The sequence below is a fragment of the Lepidochelys kempii genome, chromosome 2 (assembly GCF_965140265.1).
Source record: "Lepidochelys kempii isolate rLepKem1 chromosome 2, rLepKem1.hap2, whole genome shotgun sequence".
In the NCBI taxonomy this organism is placed as follows: domain Eukaryota; kingdom Metazoa; phylum Chordata; order Testudines; family Cheloniidae; genus Lepidochelys; species Lepidochelys kempii.
Genome location: NC_133257.1, coordinates 68921669 through 68940375, shown reverse-complemented (window position 1 = coordinate 68940375; position 18707 = coordinate 68921669). Strand labels below are relative to the sequence as shown.

The 18707-nt window shown below is 45.3% G+C and overlaps 1 protein-coding gene across 3 annotated transcripts in view; it reads right to left on the bottom strand.

Annotated features, from left to right (window-relative positions):
• Positions 1 to 17782, bottom strand: part of LOC140906700 (DGAT1/2-independent enzyme synthesizing storage lipids-like) — a 42811-nt gene extending 25029 nt beyond the window's left edge. The window contains exons 1-3 of one of the 3 annotated variants that reach the window (XM_073331144.1): positions 17574 to 17782; positions 12883 to 13066; positions 6635 to 6965 (exon numbers count right to left, since the gene is read on the bottom strand). In XM_073331144.1, coding sequence (XP_073187245.1) covers positions 6635 to 6962 — 328 coding nt within the window. In that variant the 5' untranslated portion in view covers positions 6963 to 6965; positions 12883 to 13066; positions 17574 to 17782. The remainder of the gene's footprint in view (positions 1 to 6634; positions 6966 to 12882; positions 13067 to 17573) is intronic. The other 2 variants (XM_073331142.1, XM_073331143.1) reach the window with 2 other exon arrangements.
• Positions 17783 to 18707: the final 925 nt, after the last annotated feature.

The following is an 18707-nucleotide window of genomic DNA, read 5'->3' as shown; positions in this document are numbered from 1 at the left end:
GAAAGTTTCATTTGTCAATAAATAAATGCAGAGGCTCCAGCATGGCATTGGGGTGCACAGGCCACTGGCTGCACAAAGGTGGGAGATCATCGTGCAGCCCCCCACCCTCCGCCCCCGGAACATGGACTCAGCGGTGAGGTTGCACCTGACCCTGATGCAGCACAAGGCCTAGGGCTGAAACACCCTGACATGCCAAACCCACAAAAAAAACAACAGAAATTGGGCTTGTTTTTAGCTTAATTCGCTTGTGGGCTAGTTTTTGGCTTGCAGCTTGTTGCTTCTTTTTAATCGGCTTCTGGCAAACAGGTTCAGGGGGGGGGGAGGAAGAGAATTGGGGTGCACAACGGGCCCCCCCCACAGTCCCAGACTGCACAATGGGGTATCTAGTCACATAGGGTGTTGGGGTTCTTAGGGATTGGCTTGGCCTTGTTTTGAAATGGGATTACCTTGATTTTTGGCTTATTGTGAAAGTCGGGGTGCTTATTTACCATGTGAAAGTTGACAACTGTGCCTGCGACCCTGCCCCTCTGCACCAGGTGCGGGGCAGGCAGGCTCAACCAGACAGGATTCAAGCATGGAGGGGATCCAGGTGTGGGGTGAGAGGATTCTGTGTGGACAATCTGGGTGCAGGCAGCTCAGTGGGGGAAGGGGGGGGTTATGTGTGGGGGGGATATGGATGCACAGAGGCTCATTGAGGCGTTCCAGGTGCAGGAACAATGGGACTCTGCAGGGGCATCCAGGTGAGGGTGGTTGGGGCTCAGCGAGGACAGGGGGTCTGGATGCAGCTAGTTGGGGGTCAGTGGCATAGGGGTCTGGATGTGGGGGCTCAGGATGGTGCAGAGGGTGGGACATCAGGGTGGGGGTTTCAGTGCAGGGAGCTCAGTGGGGGTGGAGGGATAGGGGTCCAGAGGCAGGGGTCTCGGTGCAGGGTGGCTCCAGATGCGGGGTTGAGATTCAGTGAGGTGGGGTTCAGGTCTGGAGGGCTAGGGGGTTTCTGGATGTACCAGGTAAGGCTTGGCAGGGGTTTCTGGATATGGGAGGTCCAGATGCATACAGGTTCAGTGGATGAGGGAGCAACTCCCCATACAGTGACAGCTCCCCACCACAGCTGAGGAGTGACGGGGGCAGGAAGCAAGGAAGGATGCTGAGCTTCCTGCAGCTGGGGGAGGTTTATGAGGGCGGATCTGACAGCCCCAGCCACTCCTTATAGGGGAAGAGGAAGTCCCGTCCTCTGCTGCCTCCAGTCCAGCCAGGTCTAGCAGCTGATCTGGCTCAGGGTAAGAGCCATTGGCTGGGGTGTCCCCAGCCCCGCAGTGATTTACTTCTCCAGCGGCTGCTCCAGGTGCCTGAAACGATGTACCTGCGCTGCTAGGGAGTAGTGCATGACTTTTGCTTCCTCGCAGAAAAATGACTTTCTGACAGGGAAGCAAAGAAAACTGCACATGCGCAGTGGCGCAGAATTCCACCAGGAGTAATCATGGAATAAACTCAACCAAACAAACAGATTTTCAAGTATGCTAAATACCCCACCTCCCACTGAAATCAAATGGGAAAGAGGACTGATGAGAATCATTTGAGAGATTCTCTGCCTTCCACCAACCATACATCCAAACTGCTGGGGAAAGAAGTGGTTACTCACCTTGTGTAGTTACTGTGGTTCTCTGAGAGGTGTCCCCCTATGGATGCTCCACTGTAGGTGCATCCATGTCCCCGTGCCTCCGATGAGAGATTTTAGGTACGGCGTCCATTCAGCCCACACATACACTCTCCCTGTCTCAAGGCTATTTAGCACTGCGCAGGAAAACATCCCTCATTTCCTTCTCTACTGCAGAACCCATTATTAAGAACTCTGAAATAGAGGTGAGGAAGATAGGTCATGGAGCATCCATGGGGGGACACATCTCAAAGAACCACAGTTAGTGTACAAAGTGAATAACTGCTTCTTCTTCGAGTCGTGTCCCTGTGGGTGCTCTACTGTAGGGAACTCTACAGCAGTACCCCTGATGGAGGGGTGGGACTTCGGAGTAGAGTCTAATATTGATGATAATACAGTGGAGCCAAACATGGCATCTTGACGCTGAATCATGGGTGATTGCATAGTGTTCCACAAAAGTATGAGCAGATGCCCAAGTTGCTGCTCTGCATATTTCTGTAATGTGAATGTCTTTGTTGAAGTCTACGGAAGTGGAAACTGATCTGGTGGAATGAGTTCGAACTCTAGACGCAGCTTGAAGATTGCAGGTATGATAGCAATAGTTAATGCAGTTCAATATCCATCTACAGAGTCTTTGTTTTGAGATGGGGGATCCTTTGCGATCGAAAGAAATAGTTTAGGAGATTTTCTGAAGTCCTTTGTTCTATCCAAATGGAACGCCAAAGTTCTCCTGACATCGAGTGTATGTAATATTGATTCTCTATTGTCAAGGTGTGGCTTTGGGAAGAAAGTTGGGAAGTAAATAAATTGATCCATATGGAAGGCATGGGATACTTTCAGGAGGAACTTTTTAGGGATAAGGTCTCAGTGTGATCTTATCCCTAAAAAAATTGTGAAGACTGGGTATACCATTAGATCCCCCCCATTTCTTCAATTCTCTGAGCTTGAGGTGATGGCTACTAGGAATGATGTTTTCATAGATGCATAAGTGAGCATGTGGCTATGGGTTCAAAAGGGGTCACTGTAAGGCTCTTGAGAACCAGGTTAGGGTCCCATGTTGGTGTAGGATGTCTGATTTATGAGAAGAGGTTACCAATATCCTTAAGGAATCTTTTCGTTGTAGGATGAGTTAATATTTAGTAGTCATCTATCTTATGATGAAATGCGGCTATGGCTGTGAGATGTATCTTAGAGATAATCCTGACTTTTTTTAGATCTAGGATGTAGTTCAGTACTAGTGGGAGGAGAGAGGATATAGGGGTAATGTGTTTTGAGTCACATCAGATTTGGCATCTTTTCCACTTCTGCACGTGTCTGACAAGTCATTATTTTTCTGCAACAAAGGACATCTGTCCTCTGCAACAGGACATTTCTATGCTTTCGAACCATCAAGGAGCCATGCCTTGAGTCGGAGTATCTGTATGTTGAGATGGTAGATCTGTCTAGTGTTCTGAGAGATGAAGGAGCTAAAGAGTGATTGGTGGGCATACCACTAATTGAGCAATGCATGGGAACCATGTTTGTCTTGGCCACGCTGTCTCTTCCACTGAGGTTCTTAGTGTCTGGGATGGAGGGAACAGGGTCGGGATCTTTGTGACATATGCGATTTACTATACTTTCTTTTCTGTGCAAGCATGCAGATTCCCCCAAGCAGCGTAGCATGGCTCGAGTCCTTTAGTGTCTGGAGTGAAATGTCTGTCTTCTCTGCAAAGAGCTTGGATCCTTCAAATGGAAGGTCCTCCACAGTTGTATGGTCTTCCCTTGGGAGACCAGAAAGGTGAAAAGAAAAGGAGTACTTGTGGCACCTTAGGGACTAACAAATTTATTTGTTATTTATTAGTCTCTAAGGTGCCACAAGTACTCCTTTTCTTTTTGCGAATACAGACTAACACGGCTGTTACTCTGACACCTGTCAGAAAGGTGAAGCCACCAAGATCTCATCATTACCGCCGTTGATATGGAACAGGCAGCTGTGTCCACAGTGTCTAATGAAGTCTGTAGTGCTGCCTTTGCGAGAAGTTGGCGCTTGTCAACAATGGCTTGGAACTGTTCCCTTTGATCATTTGGGAGATGTTCAATAAAGGCAATGAGATTCCCATAATTGATATGATTATATTTTGCCATCAGGGCCTGATAATTCCTAAATTGCAGGGATGCTGATGAGTAAGATTTCCTGCCAAATAAGTCCAATCTTTTCCAGTCCTTGTGGCAGGGTGTTGATTTAGCATGGTGCTGTCTGCCATGTTCATTTACAGCATCTACCACAAGGGAATTTGGTGATGGGTGAGGGGGAAAAAAGAAAGTCTACGTCTTTTACACTTGGGCGTTATCGAGGCCAGCGTTTGCCAGATGATCTTGGCTGGGTCTAATAGGGCCTTGTTAATTGGGAGTGCAATACACACTGATGAGCACATGTGGAGGATGTCCAGCAGCTTGTGTTGCAACTCCTTTACTTCTTCGAGGGAGATCTGAAGTGTATCCATCACTCTCTTGGTGAGATCCTGAAATTGTTTTAAGTCATCCACAGCTTCAGCTGGAGAGGATGACTAAATGTTTTTTGCTGGAGTAATTTCCTTATCCAGACTTGCCCCCTGCTTCTCAAAGGTCTCCTGGGAGTCGGGGTAGAGCGTGGCATGGATACAAATTTATACCCACGGATGCAGATATCCGCAGATATAAATTGGTATCCGTGGAGCTGCAGGGCTGTACGGGGAACCACAGTAGCGAAAGGAGAAGCACGTGGGGCAGCTACTCCCAGGAGCCAGTGCCCCGTACCAGCAGCTCCTGTGGCACGGCTGTACTGTCTGCAGCCCCACCCACTGGGCAGGCACCAGGCTCACCGGCAGCTGTCCCTGGTCACGCTCGTGTGTTCAAGCAGTGCACATGTCCCCGGAAAGGAGACGCACGCTGCTGCGTGGAAGCGCTCAGTACCACGGTTCTCCTCGTCTCCAGTGGCGCTGTTTTAGAGGAGGTGGTCTAGTCTCTACTGCCGCTCATCAGATAGTACTGACACTCTGAGCCTTGCCCCTCGGGTCTTTAGGCACAGTGCCAGTATCTGTGGAACCAAACGCCTCAGGGGTACTGCACTGCAGCTCCGTTGGTACCAAGGTGGCTGACTTTTCCAGGGATCTCTTTTTTCCAGTCAACTGTTTGGTCTGGGGACTTGTAGCCATCTTTTTTGTGCTTTTGTGAGAGGAATCCGTAGATTTCCTCTTTGGCGCTACCAGAGTTTGATGTCCCGTGGATGTTGATAGGGATTGTTGCTCTGGGGGAGTCCCAGGACCAGGAGTTGGAAGCTGGTCTCAGAGAGCTCTCTATCATCAGAAGTCTGAGTGTTAATTCACAGCTCTTTCTCATACCGTCTCTCAAAAATTGAAGATGAGGACACTTCTGATATATGGGATTCTCCTGAGCAGCGAATGGCCATCGCTGACCGGAATCGTCTCTCTTTAGGAGAGACAGCATTTAAACCTGGGAGAGCCAAAAATGCCCCTTCTTGGGGTTCTTTCCCTACAAGGGGAGAAGATAACCAAAAAAAAAAATCAATAAAGACAGGGAGATTAACTGTTTTTGAAGCCAGCTAAAACTAAACTAAAGTTTTTATAGTATATATTTTAAAAGGGGAAGGGAGTAGTAAACATCTAAATAACAGAAACTCTAGTAGCTACTCTATATACTAAAACAAGATTGAGAACGAATCATCTATCGGACTCTGCTCGTGCTTCATCTCAGTCCAAGGGTGGTTGAGAAGGAACTGAGGGCGGTTCACCCACGCAATGCTAGATAGCCTCAAAGTAGGGCATGAGACAGAGAATAATGCACATGTGTGGGCCAAATCAACACTGCTACCTAAAATCTCCGACTTGAGGCGCATGAACATGGATGCACCTAGAGTGGAGCACCCACAGGGACACTACTCGAAGAACTAATCCTTACAAAAACCAAGAAAAAACAATCCACCCACAGTTACAGGTTTGGGCATCTGCATCCTGAGCTAAGCACCACCTGGGCCACGAGGCATTATTCAAATCAGAGTCCCTGTTTATTACATATAATATTTGAGACACTTACTAGTCTGATGTCAGTTTGAGATTTAATTGGGCAGGAAAGGAAATGATATCTCCCTTGGCACAAATGCTTTCTGTTTTCTCAAAGACAAATACAGCTGTTTAAACTGCTGCAGGTTGGTATGGGTCAGTTAGAGTAAAGGCTGTCAGACTGCAGAAAGATTCTCTGTAGTGATTGAAGTAACGGTTTTCTTTTGTTTGAGTGTTCACTGAAGTTCTTAGTTCCCCATCTCACCTGGAAGGAAATCACTAGTCCATTTGCACATTCTCTATGGAATATAAGGCCTCTCTGTCAGCAGGGACCTCATCCAACATTAGCTGTAAGAAAGCTGGGTGGGTCAGAAAGGGAAGAAGGGTAGAGAAGTTGCTAGGCTCTTTGCTGCAATGGCAGTCTTAAGGACTGAAGAGGACACAGAGTTACACCCAAGTATGGATGGAAACCTGTCTGGCCTAATCAATGCAACCAGGATCTGGTACTGCCTTGCAGCTGGGAAGTGGGGGAGTCAATCCCTCCTCCAAACATGGTTTAAGGGTGGGGGAGATGGAGACAGTCATGCAGAAAGCAAACTAAGGTGCTGCTTAGGCTCTCAATTTTATCCTCTGTCTTGTCAATCATTAGAGACACAAGGTGGCCTGAAGAGGAGCTCTGTTTAAGCGCAAAAGCTTCTCTCTCACCAACAAAAGTTGGTCCAATAAAATATATTAGCTCACCCACCTTCTGTCTCTAATATCCTGGGACCAACACAGCTACAACACAGCACACTGTCAATCCTAAGCACACGTTTATTTTCTGAGCAAATAAGAGTTACATGAAATTTCCAAACAAATAAGAAAAAGAAGCCTGACAGGCCTAAGTCATTAAACTACAGTGACAATAGTTTCAGCACTTACAAAACAATCAAATCTTGCTTACCATGCCATATTCTTGCATGTCCATCCCATAAAGTTGCCACCATTTGCCTTGCACCATCCCAGATATCATTGGAATAAGCCTCCTTTAGTTCATTCTTCCTCTTATAAACATAAAGAAAAATAATGGAAATGTAGAGGAGGAGGAGGATAAGTCCAGGAAGTATAAAAACTATTATGAGTGGAGTAAACACCCATAAAAGGTATGCCACATAATTCAGATAGTCCTCAAGGTACTCCACACCAGTCCATTCTTCCAATATGTAAATCAGGCAGCATAAGTAGCTCATAGGTACCTGCCCTGAAGTACAGGATTCATTTCTATGTATCATCTCCTATTTAAAAGAGAGAACAAAACAAGTCAAACTGTCTCCAGGTCATGGAAGCTTCTTAAACTAGGGTGGGGGAGGGGGAGTGTTAATTTATCAGACAAAATAAAACTTAAAAATTTCATTTAAATGATATTCATAATATCCCCCAATTGTCCTCATGGAAAGCAGAATGGATATATGATTAGGATGATGGACATGTAAAATTCCATGTAACATAGCACAAAAGAATTAATAAAGCAAATGAAAACTAAGAATTGAAATTTGCTGGCATAACATTGCACCCAGTGTGGACAGAGGTTGTAACAAAACTGACACAGTGGCAAGAACTTAAAAGGGACACTCATCCTCAGTTATTTGAAATAGACTATTTTTTTAAAAAAATCCACAATTTATGTAATATTAGTTTTGTTTTAATTCCTTTTTTGAAGATAATTTTATTTCCCTGTTAACATTTATAAAGGGTCTTTTCAAACAGAAAACTACACTATTTGACTATTCAGCAAAAACAATTAAACCGACTAGCCGCAAAGTGCGACAAAATGACCAAAAATGAAATTTCTTAATTTCTTTCAAATTACCCAAATGCTTACTTTGAAGCTCACAAATAATCTACTGACCACAGTTACAGCAGTATGACACGGGACTAAAAAGTTATTTAGGAACCATTAAGTCCACCTGGAAACCTACAGATAACCAATACCACCAAGTCACAAAAAACAGTTTGCGAGAAACTCCATCCAACAACTGAGCTCTGCTTTTTGTACTAACTTTAGATTCCCAGTTGATTTATGGCATAGCCCCATACAGAATGCATTGCATACTACAACCTTGATGTTACAAAAGCAGGAATGATGGTAACAATGTGCATGCATCAGAAACAACTGGTTGCAACCTCATAGTCAAATACTGATGGAAATAAAAGGCCATCCTTGTCAGAGCTTCTATAGTTATACAGAACTGGAGATCCAACAGTAATCCCAGCCTGCCAACTTGAGTAACAAATGGCAGATACACACCCTAAATTAAAGAGGGAAATATTTTCATATCTTTCAGTTGCTTCCCCCATCCTACACCATTGCTTTAATGTTAACTGGACAGAGCCTCAGCTGGCAATCCATCATTTACATCACATAAAAGGTTTCAAAAATTGGTTAAGGACAAGCAAGGTCCTATGAAACTGAGGCAGAGAGGATATCGTCAGCATACTGAAGACATTGCAACTCATGTCTGCATACAAATCTTCCTACCAGCCCCATATAAACTATAAACAAAATTTGGGGCGGGGGGGAACAACCACAATGGAACCCTGTGGAAACACGAGAGAATCCTGGGGCAGAAGAGCATTTGCCCAAAACTAGCCACTGGGATCTCTCCAAGAAATAGGAACAAAGGCCTGGATCTACAAAGATACTTCAGTGTTGCAATACTCAGCATTGTAAAACCTAACTTTTTGCTGCCTAGGAAAAAAGGTCACAGGAACAGCAAGATCCACAAAGCCTGAGTTAAGTGCCTTATCTCCCCATACAATGAATGGGCAAAGATGGGCACCTTAGAATGCAATCTACAAAACCCAGCATGTTAGGCAGGGAGCTGCCTAAGGTAGCCATTGGGAGATGTTTCAGAGTAACAGCCGTGTTAGTCTGTATTCGCAAAAAGAAAAGGAGTACTTGTGGCATCTTAGAGACTAACCAATTTATTTGAGCATAAGCTTTTGTGAGCTACAGCTCACTTCATTGGATGCATCCGAATTGGTTAGTCTCTAAGGTGCCACAAGTACTCCTTTTCTTATTGGAAGATGTGTGTCCTAAGCCCTTGCTTCTTTCACAGAGATATGCACCTATATCTGATCTACAGAGAGGTGCTTATCTGTTTGTGATCCATGAACTGGAGGAAGATAGGTGCACTGGGCCTGGTCTAAAAAGATGTGCTCAGAGACTACCTAACTCCACAGAAAAGCCCCACCTAGGGAGATATGGAACCACCCCAATTAGATCTTTTAGCCCAGTGATTAGGGTACTCACCTGGGATGTGGGAGCCATTGGCTCAATTCTCACCTCCCCACCCTGAAGAGAAGGGATTTGACAAGGGATCTGCTACATTTCAGGTGAGAGCGCCAACTGCTGAGCTCTAGAATGATTCTCATTCTCTCTGGCCCACTATTTAACTAAAAAGTGCAACTTCAATAGGAGAGACCCACCTCAGAATATCCCACAGTCCAGCATTTAGAGCACTCACCTGACAGGTAGCAGCTCTCTGTTCAAATCCCCTCTCAACAGGCAGAAGAGGGGAATTGAATGGGTAGTCTCCCACATCCCAGGTGTGTACTCTAACCACTAGGCTAGAAGTTATAAGAGAGGTCCTCCTCTCCCATCGCCCAGCTGTTGTGTGTGGAGTCAGGTGACCTCTGAGCATATCTACTGGATCAGACCCAGCACCTGAGTTAGGTACAGGAACATTTATCTTCCCCTGGTTCACAGATTGCTTGGGGGCATAGGCAAGAGACAAGTGCCTGGACACCTACCGCGAGACAGCAGTGGACATGTTCAGAGGCAAGTTACTTTTACCACAAAAACTTAAGCAATGAGTGAGTTTAGGCACTTACAGGGTTAAGCGGCAGCTAAACAGTGCTAGAGTTGCTGTCTCAAACTCCAGCACTTTCTGGGGACTTTGCAGACAGTGTGGATTTATTCGGGGTTAGGCTCCCAGAAAGACTGAATACTGGGTGCAGGGAAAGCCCCTGTTAACTGAGAAGCCGCTCGGCTAAGTGAATCTTAATTTCTGTGAACTGTGGGGCATGGTCCAACCTCTGGGTCTATGCTGAAGCCGACAGCTGTGACCCACTCAGCAAGACAGGAGTAGAGGGAAGCCTTTTCTGGCAGGGGGGTTTGTTCTCAGTGGTATCCCAGCACATCTAGTGACAGTCTTGAGGGAGTTTCTGTGACCCAACTCATCACAACCCCCTTCTACTGTGCTGTGCTTTAAAAGTGACAGCTTGTTTTGGTTCCACCTATCTGTGTGAGACTGCATTCTCACAAAATGAAGATGATCAAGTATTGTACCCACCTCACAGATGCTCATCTGCAGGACTGCATCTGACAAGCTATTTCAAATTACAATCCAAATTTCAAGACACTGGCAGATAATGTGCAGTCAAGTGTTATACTGAGACTTGGTAAGTAGGGAAAATGTATAATTATGCATATTATGCACTTGATCACAGCTTTATATAACAAACTTATTTCTACATTTTCTTTGAGGTACATCCTGGGTTGCACTTAAATTCAAAAAGTGATTGTCTTAAAAAGGTTGGAGACCACAGCCCTAATTTTTTAGTGTATATAAGGGGAAGACTAGGGTTCACTTCATTCAGCCAGCACATGCTAAAATACCACTTACCTCATCTCAACTAGCGTTTTAAAACACATTAGCTAGCATCTTTAAAATATACCTTTTATCCAAGTCTAGACAAACCATAAGTGACAACAGCTTGGAAAATAAAAAAAATCTACGCGACAGTGGCAAGTAAGAAACTGTTTCTGTCATGTAAAATGTAGATACAGTGGGGGAGAGATTGTTCCACCAGTCTGATCCACCAGTTCTGAAAGGATGTATGCTTTTACTAAAGTAGTTTACAGCACATACAGTTACAATGTACAATAATTAGTAAGCCTGAAGAGACATCAATCCAACCTTTCTCCACTGCTGCTCACGCTTTTCCCAAGTGACAGACTGAAATTATAACATACTAGCTAGTTTCATGGTTGCTATTCAGAATCCTGAGAGCCAAAAAATACAGGTCACTTTCATTCAGCTTTTGCTTGGCACAGCTGTGAGCATCTGAGGCAGGTACTGAAACTATTTTCTACAGAAGACCATTTAAAAAAATAAATAAGAGACTGGAGAATAAGTGAAGTAGCAGCAACTCCCCATTTCTGTATCTAGAAGCTAGAGCAGAGTTTTCAAACTGTGGGGCACGCCCTCCTGGGGAGCATGGAGGAACATTCAGAAGGAGGGGAGTGGCGACACCAGGCGGCTCATGCCAGTGCTGCGGGATATGGGCCAGCCCTCATGGGGTGGGGGGGGGGGGGGGGTGGAGAGGTGGGAAGGGAGCACCACCTCCACCCCTGACTCATTTCAGCAGGACACCCAGCCTGAGAATCAGTGTCAACACCCACTGTGGCCACACCTTTTTCCACTTCCAGCAGCCTCCGGACCCAGAGACTAATCGCACATGCTTTCCCCCACTCTGAAAACCCGAAGGGGAAGGTACTGGCCCTGTCCTAGCGGTGCAGCCTGGCTACAAGGTAGAAGCAATCTGCAGCTGAGGAAATCTGGGCTGTTCCATTAAAGGTCTGTGTATTTGACACTTACAGTTGTAGGTAATTTAATTAAAGTTATATTAAGGTCTTGTTAGGTTTATGAGTAGGCTATCAAGCATACTTTTGCAAGTGTCTATTTTTGTCTGGGCTGGGGAGCACAACCAAAAATTGTAACTCAAAGGGGGGGCTCAGCTTTTTTTTTCAAAAAAGTTTGAAAACTGCTGTGCTACAGGGAAGAGGTAGAACAACAGTGGCAAAGGACAGCTTTCTACCATGTGTTGTTTCTTCTGCAAAGGACCTTACCGCTGTGATCCAGGCCTATCACCTTGAAGTGAGACTACTGCAACCCACTCTTCATGGAGTTCTTGAGTATGTGAACACATGTGGCCTCTTATGCAACAAATTGTGAACACATCACCCCAGTGGTCTGCATACTCCATTAACTCCATGTTTGCTTTTAGATTGAATTAAAAATTGTAATCCTAATTTAGCAAGGCCCCAAACAGTTAAAATCACGGTTATTTCAGAGAACATGTCACCAACCACAAGCCACTAAGAAAGCAGAATTCTAAAGAGATGGTGCAGCTAAACAAGCTGAGGTTTAGGCTATCATGCACCGAAGCACTGAAATTGTGCTTGTAACTGTAGACCTCCTTACTGAAGGGATCAGAGGCCCTGGTAGAGGAGGAGAGAAGGAGGGAGAGTTCCTTTTCCTTTCCAACAGCCAAAGCAGGGTTTCAGTATCCATCACATATCTGTCAGCCTGCATCTAGTTTGAGATTAAGTTTATGAACCACAGCAGTGTCCACAGACAGTCCCTACCACAAGATGGTCAAGCTGCACACCAGAGTTTTACCCCGGTCTTCATTGATGCTCCCTCCCAAACTCATCTTTCATATCCATCTCTGGCTTGTAATGGTCTGGAAGTCCTGTCAAAGCCTATCTGTGGCTACAGCCATTCAAAGTCTATTTAAGAGTTGAGGTCTAACTTCCATTACAACACCTCTCTTTCAGTTACTCAGCATTTTCAAACCCAATTTCTTATGGGTTGAGCTGAAAGACTTGTCTGCATGTGTGACCCTTGCAAAATCTGGCTACCTTGTCACACATAATATGTAATATTTCTGCTGCAACCACAAATTTGCTAGGTGCTACTTACAAAACTATGGATTGCTGCCAATTCTGTTCATATCAGAACCCAAATGCCTTACTGTTACCTTCCCTCCTGGTGCCTAAGCCCCACTCCCTTCATCACTAGTACATGGGGCTACTGGGTCTCTGGCATAGACTTCTCCCTGCAGAAACCCAACTCCAAACCCAGCAGGGTTGTTTTCTGTTATCCAGGAGCATATTCTCAGGCCCTTCTGCAACTTCATTTTTTTGAGAGAGCCTGATTAATGACAGTCTTGTTTTTCACTCTAACAAGTCTAGGATCTGTCTTGACCATGAGTGTCAGAGTTCCAAAGCCCAGAGCATTCCACTGAGAATGCTCTACATCCCATCCTAAAAACTTCATCCTGTGGTCACCAGCCATAGCAAACTCAAAGGTTGCACAGTGCCAGCTACCTCTGACCAGGTTGCAACAATGAGTCCAAACTGACCTTGAGATGATGCACCTTGATTATTTGTGGGCAAGTTTCCTCGACAGAGCTATTATGTCCTTGAAGTGCTTTCCACTTCTAACTAGAATCATCTGCATATTTCCCACATTTAACCTCAGACACATGTTTTTCATTCAGATTCCAATTTCCTTCATATAGTGGAATAGTTTGAAGAGCTCATTGTCTGCATTGGATGAGAAAGATACACACAGCTGCGGGTCATCTGCACAATAATGGTGTTGCACATTGTCTTTTTACAATCTTTCTAAATTACTTTAATTGATGTTGAATAAGACTGGTGACAAGATTAAGGTTAGGATTAAGATTTCCTCTTTGGAGAGGAGAAGCAGCAGATGCTCCACACAAATCTCCAGAATCAATCTGAGAAGTTAGCTAAAACAGCTTAACATATTCAGAGCCACACCTGCAAAGAGCAGCATTTTGCTGTCTATGATGTCATCAGCTGCATCTGATATTTCAAGCAAAATTAGCGTGGCCATGGGCAAAATCCATCAGTGCAATTAGTGCCATCCCAGCACAAGGAAAAATCTATGGCTACCAGAGTTAAGGACAAGAAGGAGTTTTTAAAATATATTAGGACTAGAAAGAATCCTGACAATGGTATTGGTCCATTACTAGAAGGAAATGGTAGAATTAGCAAAAATAATGTAGAAAAGACAGAAGTGTTTAATAAATCTTTTCTTGCTGAGAATGGAAATGAGTACTTGTGGCACCTTAGAGACTAAGGTGCCACAAGTCCTCCTTTTCTTTTTGCAAATACAGACTAACACGGCTGTTACTCTGAAACCTATTTCCATTCTGTATATGGAGAAAAAACAGTACATATAGTCTCATCATATGCGGATGATAATACTCTTGCCCTGCACTAGTATTTCTGGAGGATGTTCAACACAAACTACCAAAATTATACATTTTTAAATCGGACAGTCCAGATAACTTGCATCCAGAAGTATTACAAAATTTTCAATAATACTTGGAGCACTGGGTAAAAAGGGTAAACAGGATGACCGGGGTACTGGAGTAAAGGGGGGCTGGGGAAAGGCCAGAGGAGCTCCGGAGAGCCGGGCCGGCAATTCCCCAGGCTGCAGGGCCTTGTACAAGGCCCCTGGAGGTACTGGGTTGCAGGGGAAGGCAGCAGGTCAAAACCTCCCTTGCCTATGACGACTGGCTTGTACAGACTGCAGTCAGCCACAGTGAAAGGGGGCTAGATGGTGACTGGCAGTAGCCCATAGGCTGAGGCAAGGTGGGGGAAAAAAAAAAAAAATTAGGCCTGTCAGCCTGACATGTATCCCAGGCAAGATAATGGAGTGGCTGATATGGGACCCAATTATCAAAAAAATTAAAGGAGGGTGATGTAATAATGCAAATCAACATGGGTTTATGGAACCCATGTCAAACTAATTTGATTTTTTTTTTGATGAGATTACAAATGTGGTTGATTAGACATAAGTGACATAATATTTAAACTTCTGTATAGCATTTCACTTGATACTGCACAACATTTTGATTAATACACTAGAATGATCTAAAACTAACACGGCACATATTAAATGGATTAAAATCTGGCTAACTGGTCTCAAATTGCAACTGTAAATGAGGAATCATCAAGCAGGTGTGTTTCCAGTGGCATCCTGCTGGGATCTGTTCTCAGTCCTATGCACATTTTTATCAATGACATGGAAGAAAACATTAAATCATCATTGATGCTGATAAAAGTTTGCAGATGACACAAAACTGAGGGAATGGTAAATAATGAAGAGGATAAGTCACCTGATTCAGAGCAATCCAGATTGCCTGATAAACTTGGCACAAGCAAACAATGTGCATTTCAATATGGCTATATGTTAATGTAAACATCCAAGAACAAAGAGTGCAAGCCATACTTGCAGACTGGGGGACTCCACACTGGGAAGCAGTGATTGAAAAAGATTTGGGAGTCATGGTGGATAATCAGGTTTCAGAGTAACAGCCCTGTTAGTCTGTATTCACAAAAAGAAAAGGAGTACTTGTGGCACCTTAGAGACTAACCAATTTATTTGAGCATAACCTTTCGTGAGTTACAGCTCACTTCATCGGATGCATACTGTGGAAAGTGTAGAAGATCTTTTTATACACACAAAGCATGAAAAAATACCTCGCCCCACCCCACTCTCCTGCTGGTAATAGCTTATCTAAAGTGACCACTCTCCTTACAATGTGTATGATAATCAAGGTGGGCCATTTCCAGCACAAATCCAGGGTTTAACAAGAAGTCGGGGGGAGGAAAAAACAAGGGGAAATAGGTTACCTTGCATAATGACTTAGCCACTCCCAGTCTCTATTTAAGCCTAAGTTAATTGTATCCAATTTGCAAATGAATTCCAATCCAGCAGTCTCTCGCTGGAGTCTGGATTTGAAGTTTTTTTGTTGTAATATTGCAACTTTCATGTCTGTAATCGTGTGACCAGAGAGATTGAAGTGTTCTCCAACTGGTTTATGAATGTTATAATTCTTGACATCTGATTTGTGTCCATTTATTCTTTTACGTAGAGACTGTCCTGTCTGACCAATGTATATGGCAGAGGGGCATTGCTGGCACATGATGGCATATATCACATTGGTAGATGTGCAGGTGAACAAGACTCTGATAGTGTGGCTGATGTTATTAGGCCCTGTGGTGGTGTCCCCTGAATAGATATGCGGGCACAGTTGGCAACGGGCTTTGTTGCAAGGATAGGTTCCTGGGTTAGTGGTTCTGTTGTGTGGTATGTGGTTGCTGGTGAGTATTTGCTTCAGGTTGGGGGGCTGTCTGTAGGCAAGGACTGGCCTGTCTCCCAAGATTTGTGAGAGTGTTGGGTCATCCTTCAGGATAGGTTGTAGATCCTTAATAATGCGTTGGAGGGGTTTTAGTTGGTGGCTGAAGGTGACGGCTAGTGGCGTTCTGTTGAATTGCAATTCATTTGCAAATTGGATACAATTAACTTAAACTTGAATAGAGACTGGGAGTGGCTAAGTCATTATGCAAGGTAACCTATTTCCCCTTGTTTTTTCCTACCCCCCCAGACATTCTTGTTAAACCCTGGATTTGTGCTGGAAATGGCCCACCTTGATTATCATACACATTGTAAGGAGAGTGGTCACTTTAGATAAGCTATTACCAGCAGGAGAGTGGGATGGGGTGAGGTATTTTTTCATGCTTTGTGTGTATAAAAAGATCTTCTACACTTTCCACAGTATGCATCCGATGAAGTGAGCTGTAGCTCACGAAAGCTTATGCTCAAATAAATTGGTTAGTCGCTAAGGTGCCACAAGTACTCCTTTTCTTTTTGGAGGATAATCAGTTGAACATGAGTTCCCAGTGTGACACTGGCCAAAAAGAGGGATCCAGAAAAAAGGGACTCTTTTCCCTTTACATTCTGATAAAAAAAAATCTGTGTACGCAAACACCCCAAATATATTAAAAAATTGCTAAAACAATTGTGTTCAAACTTGGTTGTTTGTAAACTTTGAGCTATAAGAAATAAGACAGGTTTGAAGAAAATTGTTTCAGTGGTACTAGAGCCATATTATTTAAAGTAAGAAATTACTATATGCAGCCAGATGCATCACAGGGGGGTATGGAAAAATATCAAAAAAGTTATTCTTTCTGCCACCATACTAAGAAGCTATAAGTCTAATGTATTTACCTGCAAAGATTACTACTCTATAATCAAACAGATCTAGAGAAATGACCTTAAGATATGTAGAATTTAAGTCAATGACACTTTAAATAATTTCAGGTTTCAGAGTAGCAGCTGTGTTAGTCTGTATTCACAAAAAGAAAAGGAGTACTTGTGGCACCTTAGAGACTAACACATTTACTTGAGCATAAGCTTTCGTGAGCTACAGCTCACTTCATCAGATGCATCTGATGAAGTCAGCCGTAGCTCATGAAAGCTTATTCTCAAATAAATGTGTTAGTCTCTAAGGTGCCACAAGTCCTCCTTTTCTTTTTAAATAATTTGACTCAACAATATTCTACAAGGGGTCTTATGCAGTTCTCCTAGCAAATACCCTATTTATAGGACACCATATCTGGCTTTCCTGTGATGTGTAATGATCTGTTATGTTTGCGAACAGAAGTATTTTTGATGACTCCGTTGTGTTTCAATATTGCATTATGTCCAGATTTTAAGGCTTACATAGGTTGTGCTGGGGTCATTTAATTGGTTAGGGGGTTTACCGTTGATTTTGGTACGGGCCACAGGCCCGGCCTCGCAGCACCAGGGAACATGACACAGGTTGGGCTTCTTCACACATACACTGAAGAAAGGGGGGAAGGGGGAAATCCCACCTCACCGCTCCGTTGCGTGCGGAGGAGGAGGGTCGAGGTCAACAGTGCCTGAGTGGGGAGAAGCCGACGATGACCCTCCACCTGTCTCTCTCCCCAGCCCGGAGGGAACGTGTGCCCCGGGCCCTGGTTGGCTGGGCTCCCTCCAAGCCGCGGCCGTTCCCAGGCCGGCTGCAGCCGGCTGAGGGTGGAGGAGGCCGGGACGCGGCAGCCTGGGGACCGCTGCCCGGGGAGGCAGCGGCCGCACAGCCTGGCGAAGCAGGGGATGAGCCCCCCTCCGCATCGGGCTGCAGCACCGGCTCCCCCTGGAGAGACCCAACGGCGGCCCCCCCCCAGCCGCGGGTCGCGGGCGCCTCCTCACCTCGCTCCGGCAGCGGCTCCGACTCTAGCCCTGCTTCTGTCCCGAGCTTCGGGGTTTCTCCTCCACCTGCCGCCCCCGCGGAGGCCGGGTCCCGCCAGGGCGGCTCCCCCGCCCCGGGGGCCGGATCAGGGTAGTATCAGCGCCACCTGGTCTCCGAGGCAAAATCCTCCGGACCCCATTGGGTGCGACACGCGGCGGGCGCCGCTTCCGGCGGAAGGAACGCGGCGGTGCTGCACGCGTGGCCGGCGCAGGGCGGAGCCGATCGCGGGAGCTCCGGGGCGCCCCCGAGCCCCGCGCACGGGGCCGGACCGCTGCGTTCCCTGGCGCGCGGTGCGCAGAGCCCGGGCGCGGGCCGTTGCCCAGCTCCGCTCCCGAGGCCCCGACCAGCCGCCAGGTGGCCCCGTTTCTCAGCTCTGTGCCCAAGGAGCAGAAAAGCGGGCGAAGCAGCCAGTGGGGCAGCTGGCCAGTCAAGGTGCTAACAGAGTACTCAAGGGAGGTGATAAAGCCAGCGGGGAGAAACTAACTACAGTCTTTGCACCTGTCTGCACAGCTAAGGCTGTGAGGGAAGATTTCCCAAGTTGAGCCCTTCTTTGTAGGTGACAACTCTGAAGAACTGTCTAAGATTGAGGTGGCATTAGAGGAGGGTTTGGAACAAACTGATAAAATTAAACAGCAATAAGTCACCAGGACGAGATGGTATTCGCCCAAGAGTTCTGAAGGAACTCAAATGTGAAATTGCAGGACTACTAACTGTGGTATGTAACTTATCATTTAAATCAGTTTCTGTACCAGATGACTGGAGGATAGTTAAGGTGATGCCAATTTTTAAAAAGGGCTCTAACGGTGAGCCTGGCAATTACAGGCTGCTAAATCTGTCTTCTGTACCAGGCAAACTGGTTGAAACCATAGTAAAGAACAGAATTATCAGACACATAGATGAACACAATTTGTTGAGGAAAAGAGTCAGTGGTTTTTGTAAAGGGAAATCATTCCTCGCCAATCTACTAGAATTCTTTGAGGATGTCAATAAGCATATGGACAAGGGTGAGCTAGTGGATACAGTGTAGTGAGTTGCAAATGAAAAAAGGTAGTCATGGCCAAGAGCTCCTTTATATTTTTTTTCAGTACAATTTA